We start from the raw sequence: 20,378 nt of genomic DNA, 5'->3' as shown, positions 1-20,378 counted from the left end.
CCCAAAAATCCACACGCGAGTCTCTTAGTGCCTTATGAACTGGAACTATTAATTCCTCATCTCTGCTTGTCAATGTCCTCATTATTGCAATGATTTTCTGGGTAATGTTTGCAAAAGCTGCAAAGGTTACTCAGACAATTTTTTCCTTGAACTCCAGCTTCCCATCCACCAACACTCCTTTTCCTATTCCTGAAGTGGAGTTTCTCCCATACAGTGCACCTTGTTCCAAATTCTCTGACCAAAGTGCATGAGTTCACGCTTGGCAACATGAACTAATCGCCAAATTAATCTTCCGAAAGTTCCATCCAATTCAACTACAGGATGTTCGGGATAAATTTGACAGTTTCGTAAGGAAAAAGAAAATCTTCTTTGTATCTATTAAATTTAATGAATTGACAAAAAAACATTACAGGCAGAGTTAATTACAATACTATCAACAAGATTTACTCAAAATAACCACCATTAGCATCGATCACAGCTTCAATTCTGCTTCGGAACCTCGAACAAGCTGATGCTACAGTCTCCCTGGGAAGGGCCGCAAAAACTGTTTTAATTTTATCCATTAACTGGGCTTTTGTATTACTGGAAGTGCGATTGGTGTCTTTTTCAACTGCGCCCCATACAAAATAATCCATGGGGTTAAGGTCTGGGGAGTTTGGAGGCCAAACATTTGGACTGGTGAAGTCGTAGAAATTTTCAGACAACCATTTTTGACTTTTCCCAGAGGTGTGGCAAGGGGCCGAATCCTGCTGCCATACATACGGCCTACCATTGGCTACCCTTGTTATCCAGGGCTTGACTACAGTTAGCAACTCCACGAACAAAGCCCGAATTCCAATGCCAGGGTTCTTCAACACCTGTTCCTGCAGATTTGCGAGGAATTCTGCTGTACGAACGCAATCAGATCGTCTGCTAGGGATCTTTCTTCTTGCTACATCCTCGTAGTCACCATTGCAAGTCTCTAGTTCATGCCTGATTGTTTTTACTGTATTCAGGGAGCATTGGGCAGCAGTCGTAATATCCTTATTTTGATGGCGGGCACGAATCATCATGATACAAGTTATTCTCTTCCATGATTCAGGTGGGTTCCAGCTATCCATCCTTTCTGACATCTTGTATATGAATGAAGAAGGGTCCAAACTTTTAAATGAAGAGAAGTGTGTGTTAATACATGTAACTTACGGAAAAATATAATTAATTATAAATATGTCAAATTTATCCCGAACACCCTGTATATCATATTTTGAACTATATCATCAATATCTAGTTCAGTGATTCTCAAACTTATTGCAACTTATTCCTATTATTGCAATCCATTTTTTACTGTTAGTATCCTTCGTCTCTCGGGATAATCATAAGAAAAATCAAATTCTGTTTAAATATAATATAAATGAAACACAATTTAAATGAAATTATTAATTAATGCTATACATTATAATTGCGTACAGATTTTGTGTAATAAACACAGTAATGGAAATTCTCTAACGCCTTTTTCATTTACCTAGGAATATATGTGGGCGTTTGCCCCTCCTTTACGTTTGGAACATGAATGGGCAACCAATTTTCTTGGCGTCGATTTCTGGCCAAGGAATGATATTGGTTTCATAAGCATCTAGCGATTAGAGTACAGAAGATAACTGTTGCCACTTGAGATACCTAACCATAACATTATATATTATTTCTCCGAAACAGTGTAATTTCTTAAATATAAAGAGCCAATAGGCTTCATTTCGGCGATATAAACAATATTTATCCCCTTAATTTAAATAGTGTAATTTCTGCTTTGATGCTCTTGAGTTGCAGTGTTAAAAGCAGTTTTCAGGAGACAAAAATAGTGATGGTTTGCCAAAGCTCGACTAAATTCTTCTAGCGACAACTAGAATCAAACTTATAACAGTTATCCTTCTGGTCGGCTACAGACAGAAAGTCAAAAACTCATAATTGGAGGCCACATATCACCTGCACCAACCGTCATACCTTTTTTTTTTTAATTCATTCACACTGCTAACACCACCATCAATGGCATTCTATTCCAATCATATAATATTCTATCAGACAAAATTCTGCTCTCACCTTTTTGATTGCATGCATTCTTAATGTCCAAGGATGGCCTCTCCATACCCTACTTAAAATGAAAATTTCTATCTCTTAGTATCCTGTATGATCCTTTCAGAAGCATGTGTCTGAATCATATCACCCCACTTACTACAAATTCTCAATATATTTTCATAATCTGAATTTCATTTCATATAACCCACCTTTGCTTTTTCTTCAGTGCATTAGCATCGTTTCAGCATTGCAATTTTCCTCTGAGTATTATTTGCAATCTTAGCTGCATGGACCTTGAACTTCAACTTCCTATGTACAAAATCTTCAAGTTCCCTAGCCTGATCAGTTTTATCCCACATATTGGCTATCTCATTACACCAAAAAGCAATCAGTCACCATCTTATCATCACTAATATTTTATAATCCAATCCAACATTTTCCAATTTTTGCAGCAGTTTTCTATGCTGTATGTCATAGCAGAGTATCATGGTGTGCACTTTTCTTGTCTAACTCAATGGTAACATCACTCTAAAATATCAGCAAGTTGCTCAAACATGACTTTCCGTTAGTAAACCCATGATGTTCATTGCAAAGTGTAGATTCTCTGTTCACCTACTCTTGTATACAACCGTTTCTAAAATCTTGACCACCATTCCAGAGATACTGATAAATCAATGGTTAGACACAGACCCTCCCTATCATTTATGAAGAACCGGGCAAAAAATAAAAAAATAAATAAAAATAATAAAAAGTAAAAATAGAGGCACATATACCATGTATCTAAATATTTCAGTTATAAATCAAACTGACAAACTACTAAATCAGATACGTTCTATCTCCCCCATCCTGATAAATATACCTTCATTCCATCAATAATCGAAAAATATCTTTAAAGATGTGCTTTTTATATGATTAATAGTAGGCAAAATACTAAATATGACGGTATTTAATTATTAATGCGTGTATCCAGGTGTTCCGGTGGGCAATATTTAGATGAGTAATAAAATAATGACATATAATTCATAAATTATTATATATATATATATTGATTCCATAAGCGTTATTCTTCCATCAGATTGGTTCTGAATAGTTCATTCACCATCTTATTTAATTATTTAATGTATGATCTCATTTCTCTGCAATGACATATTATTCTACGGGGTATACTTTCCACAAGCGTCAGATAGGTCGGTTCCATTTGATGGTCGGAACCCCGCATTCAATGCTGCGGCCGATGAATGGCAGTTTTAACATATTATCCTTCGTAGCATCTTACGGTCACGTTTGGTGAGTGTTGTGAGTCGTCCACTACGTTGTCGTCCACGCACTTCCATCTCACGGTATGGTATCAATGATTATTGATCTGAGATGGCCAAATTTGTCAACACTTCACCGAACAGATAGGCATGCAACATGGCATCCCGTCACAACGCTTCTTTCAAACTCCGCCAGTTGCCTTCTCGCAGCCAACCTTCTCGATAACTCTGGATTTTATTCCCCCAAAATAGACAAACTAGCTTGAGAACAAACAGTGAAATTTCGTCAAGAATTTCTTCAAAAACAATGGTCTCGAAGAATGCGAGTCTATTGGTTTTAAGGTTAAGGACAGAAATATTAGTAAATGTCCAGAAATATAAACATTGAGATATACAACCGACTCGTAGAATTCGAGGCAGAACCTAAATTTAGAAGGTAAGAAAGTATAGAAAACTCGATTATGCCCTGTAAATGTTAGAAATCTGAAGTCAGGGACCATAAAATATCGGAATCTTGGCAGAAAAGGATCTGGAATACAAATCTAAAATTGGGAGGACCTGAGTAGTTACGCATTGGAACACCCCCCCAACTTCAATATAAGAGCCCATCAATCATGGAATGTCTCAACTGAGTGCATTTTTGTTTCAGTGCCTTGGTCTTGCTCTCTTTTGAGCGCTAGCCGAGCAAGTACAGTATATTAATTGTATCATCCAGTGGAACATAATATGCAGCTGCCAGCCTGGTTAGTCGAGTGGTTAGCGAATTGCTATCCAACCAACAGACTTGAATTTTATCGCCTGTTGGGAGACCACAGCCACCATCCTTCATACTGAAGGCCTCAAGCGGCTTGAAAAAGTTCCATTTGTAGTCTCCATAACGGGGTTTCTAGATTGTGTAAAAAAGAAATCAAAAACATATACAGTATATAAAATCCAACTCATCTTCTTTCGTGTTAACACAATGGCATCTCATGGCCAAGCAACCTGGCTTCACAGGAACCTTATATTGCATATGAAAGTGCGGTTAATCCTATTTGCATTGCCTGTAACTTGTAGGTGTTCTTCTAGCTGGTTTGCAGGATGAAGGACCAGAGTTTCCGAGAGTGGGGAACCTTGCCATATCCATAGACCGGCTATCTCACCTTTAGCGGAAAGCCCTGATAAAAGTTCTTTACTTCCCAGAATGCTCTTTATACCCTACATTTATCTATGTAGGGCATAGATAAATGCCCTACATAGATTAAAAAAAAAATAAGTTAAAAAAATTAATGAAACTGCAAAAAAATCTTAAGTTAGGAACTATTCGCGCGCGCGAGCGCGCGCGCGCGTGTGTGTGTGTGTGTGTGTGTGTGTGTGTGTGTGTGTGTGTGTGTGTGTGTGTGTGTGTGTGTGTAAGCAGGGACGCCCCCAGTCAGTAGCATATTTTTCCGCTCCCTCCCCCTTATTTTTCGTATAATTTATGCCAATTTTGTCTCCCCAAAACAATTGTCGCCACGTGCAAATGCACGTATCGTACCGTCGGTAGAGCCGGCCCTGTGTGTGTGTGTGTGTGTGTGTGTGTGTGTGTGTGTGTGTGTGTGTGTGTGTGTGTGTGTGTGTGTGTGTGTGTGTGTGTGTGTGTGTGAGAGAGAGAGAGAGAGAGAGAGAGAGAGAGAGAGAGAGAGAGAGAGAGAGAGAGAGAGAGAAAGAGAGAGAGAGAGAGAGAGAGAGACTCATAAAAAGAAAAGGAAATTTTTTAAAAAAAGATATCTTAATTTGAGGATTTTTATCTCATTTTCTGCTAATTCAAATTATTCCAAGGTATTCCACGTCATTTATCTACAGTGTACTACAAGAGATCACTAACTTCGATGTATTCCTATCCGTTATTTATTAGAATAGTATATTTCCGATAAAAGAATCTGTATTATCTTTCCTATCCATATGCAAGTTTATTTTGTTATCCGAAATAACAATGCTTGTATCCCTTTTATCAAATTTGTTACAAAAGAATCAATTTAACGTCATTCAATATTATACTGATATCTTCATGAAGTCACGAGCTTGAGAGACACCCTTGCACCCTCGAGTAGAAAGAAGTTATATGCTAGAACAAGAAGAGATAGAGATCGTTAAGAATAATAAGGTATGAATTTCTTGATATTACTGATCATTTGTAAACCTTTAATTTTTTTTAAATGAATAATATCAAAGAGTAAATATGCATAAGAAACCTATTAAAATTGTGGATTGCATCGTTAAATAAATGGATTACATTTTATGTTTTCCAACATTTTTAAAATTAATGATTTCTATTTCTTTTCTCTTTACGGCATAATCATTCAATCAAGTTAATTATTACTAAGCGTTTAAGACTGTCATGCCAAGGCGAATTCAGATATACATATTTCAATAACACAGGACATACTTTGTATGTATATTTATGCCGATCGAAGTTTATTTATGTGCATATTTCAAACGGATAGATCCCATACGGTAGTTCAAAAATTGGTAATATCGTTAAGAACAATAGAATGAAATAAGATGTTTGTTTCTTCGATTAAATCTTAAAATTGAAAAATATGGTACGAAGTGTCAAAAATGCTAATCATCCGACAAAACGCCATCTAACGTACGGTTCAGAAACATGGACTGTTAAAAAGAAAGATAAAAGTAAAATACAAGCTGTAAAGATAAGATTTTTAAGAGCAATTAAAGGATGCACAAAATTAGACCATATAAGAAATGCAGGTATCAGAAAAGAACTAGATATTTATAATGTAAACGAAAAGATGAAGGCACATATATATATTTTTTTCTTTTTTTTTTTCTTTCTTTTTTCTTTTTTTTCCTTTTTTTTTTTTTTTTTTCTTTCAGACATTTTTTTCAGCCGGAATGGTCCGGAACGCGTTTCGATAAACTTTTAGGACTTTAATGCTCCCTAAACACATATTTTATAAGTATTTCAAAACTAGGACTGCCTCCATTTTGAATTCTCAATTATGGTCGTTGGCAACGTAAATCAAGGGTCATCTTTGGTTCATCCAATCTAGCGCTGCCATCTTGTGTTGTTGACACTGAACCTCAAAGATTGAAGTTTTCGATTACAATCGATAGTCTGCTGGATGTTACGGTAGTTACCGGAAGCGGAACTTCTATGTAAACAAGCATACATGCAGACGCGTTCTCTACGCAAGTAGAGTCGCACTTTTACAACGTGGGTGAGTGAGGTTAGAAGTTTCACAAGTTTTAGGCGATGAATAGTAAAATAACACAATTTTTCTCTTCCGCTCCAGCAACTAAAACATTAAAGCTCGAGAACAGTAAGTGTAGTGATAGTTATGGGGCAAAAGCAGACTCGATGGACAATGACACAAAATCTGGAGGGATAAAACATGTGGCTGCTATGGTTGCTACAACGACGAGTAAAGACGCACAAGAAGATCTACCCGACTGTTGGACTCTACTGCTGATTTCTGCAACAGAAATCAATGGCTGTTGATGGAGAATAAAAACATTGGCTGTAAAATATGTAAGGAAGTCGCAAGTTTGGGAATAGAAAGGAATAAGCAAGCTATGAATATTTCAAACCCATGGACAAATATTCAAATTTCTCATTATGGTAGGAATAAAAAAAGATCAAATGGCTTCACTACGTAAAAAAATTCACGATCATAAGAACAGTTCAGCTCACATTGCTGCCGCTAAAATTATAGAATCTGCAAAAGAACGAAACCTGGAGGTAGCTTATTCAAAAGCATTTGAACATGAGAAAGAAGTCACTTGTACAATCTTCAGAACAGCATATAAAGTTGCAAAGAAAACCCAGGTTTTCAATGACTTTGAATCAGAAGTTGACCTCCAAGAATTGAATGGCAGTGACATGGGTCGAATTCTACATTCTAATGCCTGTATAAATATAACAAATCATATTGGAACTGAAATGAAAAAGAATCCTTTTTAAAAAAAATAATAGAGTCAAACTGTGAGATTACCTTTTTGATCGATGAAAGCACCACTATTAGCAGTTGTCATCATTAATAATATATATATATATATATATATATATATAATATATATATATATATATATATATAATATATATATATATATATATATATATATATATATATATATATATATATATATATATATATATATATATATATATATGCACAATGCTACCTTATATGGAGCAACACACAAATATTTTTATTGACATTATAGAGTTAGTAAATGTATCCACACAAGGTATTTTCCATAGCTTGATGAATACCCTTAATGAATTGGGGTTTCATGATGATTATTTGAAGAAAAATCTTGTTGCCATTGCCTGTGATGGAGCAGCTGTGATGTTGGGTATGAAAAAAGGAGTAGTGGCTTTGATCAAGGAACGTTATCCTCACATTTTGGTTTGGCATTATGCCTACCATAGACTCGAGCTCTCTGTTGGTGATGTTGTAAAAAAAGACTTCCCAGAACAAATCAACTATTTCAAGTCATTTCTTGACAAATTTTACTGTCTCTATCACCAGTCACCCAAAAATGTCAGAGAACTAGGCAAAGTAGTTGAAGATCTTGACAAAGAAATCTTCAAAATTGGAAGAATTTTAAGTACACTTTGGGTGGCTTCTAGTTTTAGAAGTGTTTCCGCGGTGCGGAAAGATTATGAAGCACTTGTGGCTCATTTTACAGGAGCAAAACAAGATGAAAACAGAGACAAGTCTGAAAGAGTAATGTATGAAAGCCTTTTGAAGAAAATATCAAGTGTTGATTTTGTTTTGGATCTTGGATTGATGTGTGATGCTCTCCAATAATTGTCAGAGCTTAGTGTTGAACGACAAACAAGGGATATTACACTCTACAAAGCTCATAGCAGTATATCAAGGCAAGAAAGTCAATAGCGGACCTTTTTATCGTGAAGCTGTACGAGCAGTTGAAAATCGAACTTTAAAGGAGTGACTTTGGAGAAGAGGGTAACCAGTCGATCAATAAATGAATCGTTCTTTTGAATCTACAAAATTTTATGACTGCTTGAAACAGCGAATGGAAAATCGCCTTCTATCTGCAGAAGAGATGCAAATTCCAGAATGGACAAAAGTGTTGTATCCAGAATGTTGGCCAGACGGTGCCGAAAGGAATGTTACTTTTGGTGAGACTGAAGTGGAGAGTTTGTGTAAGAGGCTAAGAAATCCAGAACGACAGCTTGTTAGAGGTTTTCGTGAATTCCTCACAGAGAAGAAAATGCCTGCTGCACTATTGCAATTAATAACCACTATCAACAGCATCCCCATTTCCACTGCTGAATGTGAGCGTGGATTTTCCAAGATGAATCTGATTATCACACCGACAAGAGCTTCTCTACAAATGAAGACCGTGAGTATACTGTTGTTCATCAACAGCTGATTGGGCCTCCTCTGCCTGTTTTTCAACCCTTACCATACGCCAATTCGTGGTTCCTGAAAGGCAGACATCTAACAATAGACACGAAGAGTAAGAAACGAACTCGTGAAGATGGCAACCCTAGTGTGATGAGACCAATTTGGATGCTATTGTGAAAATGAAGGCATTTTTTTAACTTTTTATTCATCCTTGCTTTAATGTTTAATGTTTTATTTCCATTTGATATATATAATATCCATTTGTAAAAAGTAAAAGAACGAGAGCTTCAAAGGCCTGGTATGTTTCGATTTTCTTGTGTTATGAGATGAGATGGTAGAGTTCCGGTAAACTTATATTTAGAAAAAAAGCCTAGTATTTCAAGAAACAGATGATCAAATTCAATGTAATGAAGTGAAGAATCTTGGTTATAGTTCTGATGTTCTTAAATTCTAATTTCCAACAACTGTTCTGTGGTCCTCGTTTTGTGTGGAGGGGATGAGTACTGTTGGAAGGTCCGCTGCAAACGTTGTTCAGGGACGGTACCACAGGTTCCAGCACGATGTCTTGACGTGGGGGTGATGACTTCTCTGAATCCTGGGTGACATGACACGTGCTGTGCGACCATTCGAGGCATATACCCGATCTTTCTGGCCGTTATATATATATATATATATATATATATATAGAGAGAGAGAGAGAGAGAGAGAGGGAGATTTTAACAAATTCAATATAAATAAATAAAAATAACATTTTAAATAGATTCAACAATATTTATTAATATTATTTTATTTCCCAGTCTAGTCATAAATACTGTTACAACTTGAACAGCGCATGAACCTTTAATCTATCAGTAAATCATTTACAACTTTTAGCACATACATACCACATGTATAATGTGCATATAGCGGCTCTCAATGTTCGAAATGTCCCCTTCTGCCTTTAGACAGAAGACATCCAACGGAAAGACAAAAGACATCCAACGGAAACGCTGCCACTGCTCGCTGCAATCCCACCTGCAGGCTGATGATGCAGTGGTGTTGTTTCTTGCAGGCTACTCTCTCAAGTCCAACTAATTTAGATCGGGACTTCCAGACAGTCAATCAGATGGGGATATGTGCTCAGGTACATTCGCCTCCAACGACTGTTCTGTGGTCTTCGTCTTGTGTGGAAGGGATGAGTACTGTTGGAAGGTCCACTGCAAACGTTGTTCAGGGTACCACAGGTTCCAGCATGGTGTCTTGACGTGGGGGGGGGGGTGATGACTTCTCTGAATCTTGGGTGACATGACACGCGCCGTGCGACCATTCGAGCCATATACCCGATCTTTCTGGCCGTTAAATAACTCTTTAATGATGAAAATCAGTAAAAAGTGTCTCTGTGTCTGTCGTTCGCGTACCGCCGTAGAAGTACCTTTGAATTTATCACTCTCTGCCGCATAAGTTGTGGTGTTAGGAAGTGTCCAGTAGAACTAGAATAGATTCTCTCCCAGTGGTCATCAGCTAGTACACGTGGCATCGTTCTCAGAATGCAGTCACATCAATGGAAGATAAACCAGGGTAAGATTATTCCCGACACGAAGGTGAAGAAACTATAACTGTTTTGTGATAAATTAAACTCAATTTTCCAGTTCGTTTTTAATTATTCACGTGACGTCAGTGGACGCCGTATGGGCACTCCTGTATCTCATAGGAGGTTATCTGTGAGGCTTTCTGCTAGAAGGCGTTAGTACAGTTGCTAATTCCCTTTTCCCTATGTCCATGGTGGGATTCGAACCCTCAGGCTTTTGGTCGGCCAAATGGGTCGACCATTTCGACTTAGACGTATGGTCGAACATAATTCCTTATGTTCAGAAAATCACTGAACCTAAGGAATAAATAAATTTTATTCCTTTTGTTCAGTTAGGAATGCGGTTTCTACAGATGAAAACCATAAACACTGGGTGTTTATTTTCCTTTTATTTTCTATTATTAAGACCTGAAGCAGATGAAATTTCCCCAAATTCCTACCATTATCAATGAGTATTTTTTAAGTCACTCCTACATACCATACGCTGCAAAACTACAGTACCGTGAGTGGGCAAAGAATTTGATATTTTCTTACTGCTTATTTTTAATTAATTATATATATTTTTATATTTATAAAAATGCATACATAATCCGGAACAAACATGAAACTTCCCAAGCCAGGCTCTAACAAATGTGGAAGAAGTCTGAAACTGGATGAAATTCACCTCCTACCTAAAGAAAATCACAAAACTTTATGAACACTGCTGGATTCAAACCCTGCGAGTTAAAATCTTAGAATTTTCTGATTGCAGGCTATATCGGTTCCCCCCCCCCCTCCGTAGGGACACATTAATTCTTTGTGACTGATTTGCTTTCCCTGTTCTACAGGATCACAGTGATCTTTCTCCTCACTTATTCCCAAGCTAAACAAGTTGTGCGAATAAATAAAGAGCAACACCTGTTATCGGTTCTGCTATTTGTTTTTTGTTTTTTTATTTATGTGGCGTAAAATTAGCCACATAAAGGATCTATTCAATATCCAATAATCAGTGTAGGCGGTTGTATGATGTGATTTTTTTTTTTTTTTTTGCAAGAATTTTTCCAGACGTTACACGGAAAACGACTGTTTTTATGGCTGGTTTATCACCAGAATGAAATAATAACAGAACTATAATAGTTGCTATTTATTTGACCCAATTAGTATTGTCTCACTTGCGGGTTGTGTAAATTCAAAGATGTTGAAGATGGACAAATACTGACAAGCTACCTTTCAGTTCTGTTGGTCGTGGTATACCAGAGAGGGTTTATTAACATTTTAATTAATAACACAGATTCGAATCAGGGATATTATTACAAAAATAATTTAACTTAAGTATTAAAGAGATTGAGTGAGAGATAAAGTGAATTCATATTAGTGTAAATTTAGGTATTGCATGGGAGTAAACTGTGTGTGTGTGTGTGTGTGTGTAATCAGCATTATAAATGAAACTTATAATTTAAAGAGAAAATATCCAACAAAGTTAACATTGAGAATATAAATATCAACAAGATTTCTTATTTTTTCTCTTCAAGATTATTATTATGTGACACCTCCAGGGAACCTTGTCGATAAAAGACATTAAAAGTTCCTGTAGTCGGCAACTAGAATTGAACCTATGACGTACTTTCTTGGTGGTCTTCATGATATTTCTTCCTTAAACTTCCAACTTTCCGCTTAATTAGTAACCAATTCCTAAACCACACAAGAACTGTTCTATTTTTCTTTCTCAATGTATCAACTTCCTTTTCGGAAATACAACTTCGCACAACAGCAATACTGTTTGGCGGGGCATAAAGCATGGCAGCGAAAACGAAAACAAAATTGCTTGTTGTGTAAACAAGAATTCAATTCTTTGTTAACATGAAAACCTCGTTGTAAAGTTCAATATATTCTTCTCTCAATTTATTATTATTTTTTAAATCACAGAAGTAACCAATTCGAGGTGAAAACATTTCTCTAATAAAATAAACAAATCAATTAAACTGTTTGCAACAGGCCAGGTAGTAACTATACAAAGATTTCTTTCATTAAAAAAAAAAAGACATATAATAATAATAATATCAGCTAAAAGAATCAGTTAACCCTTTTTATTTCCCTGTAGGAAGCAGCCAAAGGCGTTTTAGCCCTATCTAACTTTTGGGGACTGAGGGGCGGTTCATCTCTACCGGTAGCCAATCAGAGATTGCTGTCCGAAGATTATCACTAATTACACAAAACATCTGGTGAAGAGAGACGGCTGACAAGTGCTGCCATCTCGCGGTTCTTAAACATAACAGTATGTTTACTATCTGAAAATAGTATGGGTTCTACGGTCGATTTTCTTCAGTTTATGGGAGAAAAAACCCGCTTGCCTGTGCTAGAGATCGACTAACTCTGGAAACGGTAGATAAAAGACTATTAAAAGTTCCTGTAGTAGACAAGTAGAATTGAATCTATGACGTCCTTTCTTTAGGTGGTCTAGCACAGTGGATGGCACACTCCACTTCCGCTGAGCTACAAAGGCTATATAATAATAATTATTATTATTATGATTAGTCCAATTACTCTTGTTAACCACACTCTTGTACAATTTTCAAGGTTAATTGCCTCATTCTCTCCTCTCCTGCACTATACCAAAAAAGACTTAAGGGTCAGTCCTATAAAGCACTTTTAATAACTTATATGCTTCTATCATATCTCTTCACTGAAGCCTAGCAACTAGCTTTTGGAGCCCACAGACTTTCAATCCATCTTCACAGGGAGTATTCCTGCAACAATCTGTTGGTTCTGAATCCTCTCCACCACTTCATCACTAATGAATCCAGGTGACCAGATCTCTCCGCAGTAGTCAAGTTATTGCCTTATAAAGGGGAAAAATAAGTTCCATATCCTTGCTTATCAGTGTGTTCAAAAACCATGCAATTTGATGTGATTTTGGTCACCTTTGCAATATCCTCTCATCCCCAAGTTCCTGGCTTCATTAACTTGCCTAAGTTTATTTCGATCAGTATAGTACACAGCATGAGGTCTCATCCTCTGAAAGTGCATCGCTATACACTCGGCCACGTTAAACTGACCGCCATTTACCTTTTCCCAGCTTATATAAATCATATTGCAAGATCTCTACATCATTCATTGACAATAGCTCTTCCCAATTTTGCATCATCAGCAAACTGGATATTTCCCATCATATTATTTCCTATGTCATTGATGTACAAATTAAGCAACACAGGACCAAGTACTAAGCTGTGAGGTACCACCTCGGGACTTCTGCCTTCTTCTGAACTCAACTTCTCCATAAACCACTCTCTGATATCTGTCCATCATCCACCCCAATCCGATCACCAACTTCAGATCCATTCCTATTTGCTCCAATTTATGAATACTGTCATATTCCTTTGCAGATGCCATCCGTGTCGCCGAGTAAGCTTTTCCTTTATCAAACTTCACTGTGATATATATAAAAACTAAATAAATTTCCATCCACCCAGTCCTAAATTCTGACTTTTAGTAACTTCTTCAGTACTTTAGCCAGTACTGAGAAACTGACTGGCCTATAACTTGCTACTTCTGTCTTGTGCTTCGTTTATGCAGTGAATTATTTTGTCCTCTTTCCACTCCTTTTAAACCTGACCAGAACTGAGGCTTAAATTAAAGCTATTTAAAGCTTGGTCAGAGCAGTGTGACCATCCAATCCTATTGCCGTGTTCGCATTAAGCTTCTGCAATATCCTAAACACCTCTCTTTCTTAGTCCTATTCTCCCATCAGTCAGTGTCACCTCTGACACTGCAACATCGCAACCAAGATGATACACCACTGCAAAATAATTACTTAATAACTCAACTATTCGATTTGCTTCTGTTACTTCCTTACCGTCAAGCTTTTTAAAATCATCCTTCCTTACTCATTTCTCCTTCTACTTGCCACATAGCGAGAAAAAGAAAAAACTCCTTGGAATCTCTTTTGGACTCACCAGCTACCTTCCTGTCATAATTAGCTTTAGCCTTCCTTACCATACTGGTCAGCCTTCTTGCCTGTACATTGTACTTCTCATGGAAATGCTGACCACCTTTTATTTATATTCCCTCCACAATCTTTTCCCTGCTTAATAATGATATTCATTCATCTCATTCCTATTGGATTTATCCTCCTGACTGTGGCTATACAGTCTGATACTGCTTTCTTCAAATACTCTTTAACAACGTCCCACGCATCAGCAACATCTTTCCCCTCCAAATTCTCATGCTATGGCACTGTCCAAAGCTGACTTCGTAGCTTGTCATAACCACCAGCTTGGGAATTCTGGTATTAAAATATTACCCCCCCCCTTTCTTAATAGAAAATTCTAAGTCTGGCAACATCCCAGCTCAAGACTAGATGATTACTTCCCCCAAGTGAAGACAGTGTGGCTAAAGGAGTTGCTAATAAGCTCTCCAATGCTATGACCAGATCCAACACCCTCGATTCTTCTGTCCACTCTACAATTTGCTATCTCAGGTATTCTCTTACAATTGCATAAACTCCATTTCCTTCCTTCCTTGTTATTTGCTGATGATGCAAAGATAAGTAGGGTAATCATGAGTGCTCCTGATATGCAGTACTTGCAGAATGATTTGAATAGATTAGAATTGTGGACATGTGAAAATGGCTGTCATTTCAATGTAAAGAAATCACACTAAAGTCATTCAGTTTGGTGTGATTAGATATCCAATGTCGTATTACGTAGGCTGTTCAATAAGTAATAAGACTATATTTATACAGAAAGCAGATTACCTTTAATCGTCATCATTTACATGGTCTTTTTCGAAGTAACTACCGTGAGACGATGCATTTGTCCCAACGTTGCGTCCACTTCTTAAACACATGTGAAAGTCCGTTTTTTGAGAGTTCTTTCAAAACCGCCTCCGCAGATTTTACACATGCTTTGTTGCTTTCGAAATGGCGGCCTCTTAGTAGGTTCTTGAGCTGAGGAAACAGCCAGAAATCGCACGGTGCGAGATCAGGACTGTATGAAGGGTGTGGTAGGATACCTGTGTTGTTCTTCTGCAAAACGTCCACTACACAACCAGCAATACGTGGCCTTGCATTATCGTGGTGCAGTAAGAAGCCATTCTTCAGCAATGGACGCTTCCTTTTGACGTGCTTGATGATAATCGCTGCTGTGTTGATCATTGTCTCTGTGATGGACGTTGAAGGTCTTCCCTCACGTTCAAGATCTTCCACATTTTGCCTTCCTTCCTTAAAAGTTTTATTCCAGGGAAAAACACTTGCCCTCGACATTGCTTCATCGTGGAAAGCTTCGCGTATCATGTTAAAAGTGTCCGATGCCGATTTTTGCAAACGCACACAAAATTTAATCGCATGACGCTGTTCCAAGAACGCTTCTATTTCGAAGACTGGTCGCACCTCGCAGGCGCGCCGAAACAAGCGCGCCTACGAGGTTTAGTCAAGTGACACTCTGGCATATCAGCCCGTATACGCCATCTATCAACCTCTTTTGTTAATACAGACAGCAACATTTCTTTATTCCACAGAAATTAATATTGGGATGAGTGGTTTTGGTTTCGCCACAGTAAAATTAGTCTTATTACTTATTGAACAGCCCACGTATATTAGTCGGATTATGCTTGAAGAAAATGATGAGGCTTGGGATCTTGAGATTTTAGTAGACAGGAAGTTGAAGAAGTTCAAGAGTCATATATTAAAAATTGTAAGTTCAACTAAGAGAATAATGGCAATGCTGAAACGAACCTTGAAATGTAAAGATAAGGAAGTTATTTTGCTTCTTTACAAGACGTTGATAAGATCTCACTTGGGCTACCATGCACAGGTCTGGTCTCCTGGTTTCCGTGGTGATTCTGATACAGTGGAGAGAGTGCAAAGGAGAGTGTCAAAAATGATACCAGGATTGCGGAATACAGATTATGAAGACAGGTTGAGAAATTATAGACTGCAGACCCTAACAAACTAGAGAAAGAGGGGGTGATAGGATTGAGACTTGCAAATTTCTGAAAGGGATATACAAAATTTCAGCAGATAGAATTTTTCATTTTTTGAAGTGTGGGGAAAGGACACCACAGCATCCATGGAAGTTGAGAATGAATGCTGTGAAGAAGTGGCAAAGGTAGGGCTGGATTTTATTCTCATGGTAGTGGGTCATTGGAATTAATTGCCTTCGAATACTGTGTGTGTGTGTGTGTGTGTGTGTGTGTGTGTGTGTGTGTGTGTGTGTGTGTGTGTGTGTGTGTGTGTGTGTGTGTGTGTGTGTGTGTGTGTGTGTGTGTGTGTGCGTGCGTGCGTGCGTGCGTGCGTGTGTGCGTGCGCAGCTAGCGTGAATGTAGTCCTGACTCCTGACTTGGGGGTCTTTCTTATAATAATAATAATAATAATAATAATAATAATAATGAAATATTATATGACATACTTCATATGAAAATACTGTATGTACACAATATTGTGTACGTCTAAAGACTAACTAGTGTGCATACTGGCCAATTAATTAGAAACCTTTATGCAGCCGTACGTAAACGTCAATTACGTAGTGTATATGCATAATTCTTGATCACGTGCATCATCATCATCACGCGTTCTAGGCAATTATTTAAGAATACTGCTGTCAGTAATCGTCAATAGCGTTGCTTACAATGGGAAAAACAAGAGATCTTTCGGAGATCGATTAACGGCTTATTGTGGATGCCGATCTCGCTGGAGCCACGATTTGTGAAAACAGCAGAGCTGACTGGTTTCTCAAAATGTGAGATATCCAGGGTGTTTAAACAGTGGAAGATAACTTAATTTTTGCAGCAGTTGACGAGAGCATTTAATGAAGGCAGTTCCCAACCCCATGTTTCACCGAAATGCGCAGGGAATTGAACATGATCGGTATTGGCAGTAACATGCATATACAAAAACAACTGATTTCTGTGAAGAAGGTGAGGAAATTATGAAAATAGACTTTTTTAAATACTATGCACGAAAATAAAAGAATGAAAGAGAGCGAAAATAAGAGAATGAGAAAATCTGTAATTTGTCATTTGCCAACTCTAACTGTAAAGACTGTTTTGCGTGAGCCTCTAAGCAGAGCGAAATACTTGTAATGGCACGGCCAGCTACCCCATTCAAAGTCGCTCTCTCTGATCATAATCGCGTTGAAATTCATGCATACCCTGTCTGTTGGTATGCGCCGCTCTGCTTTAAATAGCCTGGAAGAGAGGGGTGACACTGTTTTAAGAGCTGTGGATTCCCATCATGGATGATTGGATTTTACCTAATGAACTGTTTATATGAAAATGACTTTATCTAATTAATGCTGAAAAAAAAAATAACAACAGATACACGAGTATATATGAAAATACGACTAGCTTCGTTCTTATTCTAAATAACTTCTTCTGGTGTCATATATACAGTACCCAGAATTATAATAATTTTTATTTTCATTTTCATGCAGGTCCTGTACAAGAAGACGACATGTTCCCAATATCACCATTAAGTCTATTTATTCTGGCTACTATCTCTGCACTTGCGAAATCGCAGTGTTTACTACTTCCAAAGGACGTTCCAAATAGTAAGTATAAAAATTGGGTTCTAGTTTCCTAAAGACATTTTAGATATATATAACGTTTTAACGTATTTTACACCCAAGGTAAAAAAACGTTGAACATCTTAATCTCATCCAGAGAATTTTATTAAGAAGGTCAAGCACCTTTTGTCTACTTGTATATAAGTTATATATGACTTCTGCATTATTTCAACCTTGGTATCTCTCCCGGGTCTGGCTCCCACTGAAGAGACCTCAATAAAGGTCAACCAGTCTGGATAGTGGCTCTTCCCATTATGCATTGCATTATGCGATGCATACCAAGGCAACTGATATGAAGTCATGATCCTCTTTATACAAGTAGCTCGGACGTGAATATATTTCACGGGCAAAACTTTCTTTTGTTTACTTGGGAAAAAGGATTAAAACCAAGTATAAAATTTCTTGGTACGTTTAACGTATTTTACACCCAAGATAAAAAATCTTTCAACATACTTTCCACAAGCGTACCATAGCGATCAATGAAAATATTGGTCCATTCCTTTTGTAAGCGTGTAATGAATTCCTGGACTGTTGTGGGGCGGACGTCCGTTGATCTCACCCGATGCTTCAGTTCATCCGACAGATGTTCAATACAGTTGAGATCTGAGCTCCGTGGAACCAATCAAGTGTAGTGATGTTTCATGTCCACTTACTACGCAGCTACAGCACCGGCAACCTCATGACACGGTGCATTTGTCTTGCTGAAAGAGATAATGGTTAGTTCCATAGAAAGTAGAAGCGCCTCAAAATAGGCAGCATAGCATTGTCAAGTATATTCAAATTCCGGTCGGATTTTAGTGTTCGTCCACCACAAAAAGAGATCCGAGACCAAACCAGGAAAAGCAGGACCATACCATCACACCGCCTCCTGCGAATTTCAGTTGGGTTTACGCACTCTGGTAAGATACATTCGCAGGGTATCCACCACGCCCATATTCGGTGGCACACTCAGGGGGGGGGAGCATGGCCCACTCCAAAGAAAAAAGAAAAAAACACTTGAAAAATTTCCAAAAATCTTTTTCTAATTAAAATAAATATTAATAAAAAACTTTATGTTGTGTCGTGTCTTCTATTTCTATACTACTTATGAATTAGCGATCATTGCAGATGCTCAGTCATAGGTCGTATGCGATGCGTAGTGTGTATTCTCAAATCGTCTACTCAAACCCCCCCCCCCCCAAGATTAAATCCTGAGTGCGCTGCTCCCAATATTTGTCCATTTTTTCGGTAGAGGATGTAGCATGATTCCTCGCTCCCTAACACAACTTTCCGAGCTTTCATCTCCCACTGTACACGCTCTTTGCTCGACTGAAGAGGACACGGCATGTTCATTTGAGTGATGTGGGATTTAGATATTGCAATGCTACCATGGAAACCCACGTTGTGAGCCAAAGTTCTGAATATTTTTGTGCAGATTCGTGTTTCAGTCGATGCCCCGAATCCTGCAATCAATGGTTCGGCCGACGAATGAGAGGATCGCGGTGACTCGTCCACTGCATGTAGCACTTTCAGCAGATTGTCTGCGCTTCCATCTCAGTATAGTGTCACTGATTTTTGATATGGGTTGGCCCAATTTGGCAACAAGTTGTTGAAGAGATTTGACCCGGTCACGGTTGCACTGACTTGGGAGCATCATAGTCCTTCAATTTATACCATCTACAAACACGTGACTCGTTACTTGACACGTTGCAACTGTCCTTGGGAAGGTGTCCATTGACTTTTCCAAGCAACGTACGTTCGAGTTCGATCCTGTAGGAGTGCAATAGTTATGCCCATTGTTGATGTATTTTTATCATTAACTTTTAATGATAACTTAAGTTATCATTAAAGTTATCATTAAGATAACTTATAGTAGCCTAATTTTGTCTAATAGCTCTCAAAAACTCAGTTTTTTCATCCCGCATACACACCAATCAACCATGAGAAAACACGCAAGTTACAGACAAAAATAATTGTGATGGTAGGCAGTAGATGGCGTTGTGTGTGGGGTGATGATGATGATAGTGGCATTCTGTGCAGTTGGTGGATTAAGTGGAGAAGAAGGAGGATTGTAGAGTAGAGTGCTCTCCCTCGATGAGTCCTTGGATTCCTTTGAGTTGTTTTGGAGGTGACTATAATAATAATAATAATAATCTAGTAGGTAGCAGAGGAGAAAATTAAAAAGTTTAGGATTGCTTTGTTTCGGAATTATAGCCAAAGCTACTAATGCTGTGAGGGGAAGGTATTATGTCTGTTAATTGGTATGTTCTCCTGAACGATTTACATGTTTTGCAGGATCAGAAATCAGAGTTTCCAGAATGGCAAAAAGTGAAGACCAGTTGGATTATTTGCAATTTCACTAAACAACTCACCAGGACATTGTGATTTATTTTGCAGGATGAAAAACTTGAGTTTCGAGGGATAAAAACACGTCCATTTTCGCAGAAGATCGACCAGCGTGTTGAAAAGACCATTAAAGCTTCTTCGCATTCGGTATAAATCCATGAAAGATATCTTTCATGGATTCATACCATCTTTCAACCGAAAGATGGCATATCTTTCGGTTGAAAGATATGCCATTCCTTGCTACAGCCCTAAGGAGGCGCCAGTGAGTAAAAGAAAAGGACTC

General features: G+C 37.9%; 1 protein-coding gene across 2 annotated transcripts in view; it reads left to right on the top strand.

Annotated features, from left to right (window-relative positions):
* Positions 1 to 5,362: 5,362 nt before the first annotated feature.
* LOC150095258 (uncharacterized) overlaps positions 5,363 to 20,378 on the top strand; it is a 512,519-nt gene continuing 497,503 nt past the window's right edge. For both annotated transcript variants that reach the window (XM_090410467.1, XM_090410466.1), the window contains exons 1-2: positions 5,363 to 5,430; positions 17,639 to 17,755. In XM_090410467.1, coding sequence (XP_090266593.1) covers positions 17,659 to 17,755 — 97 coding nt within the window. In that variant the 5' untranslated portion in view covers positions 5,363 to 5,430; positions 17,639 to 17,658. The remainder of the gene's footprint in view (positions 5,431 to 17,638; positions 17,756 to 20,378) is intronic.

Source organism: Typopeltis vanoorti, chromosome 20, assembly GCF_054136105.1.
Source record: "Typopeltis vanoorti isolate ZY-2024b chromosome 20, IOZ_Tvanoo_1.0, whole genome shotgun sequence".
Classification (NCBI taxonomy): Eukaryota; Metazoa; Arthropoda; class Arachnida; order Uropygi; family Thelyphonidae; genus Typopeltis; species Typopeltis vanoorti.
The sequence above is the reverse complement of the archived record's forward strand: the minus strand, read 5'-3'. Positions and strand labels throughout refer to the sequence as shown.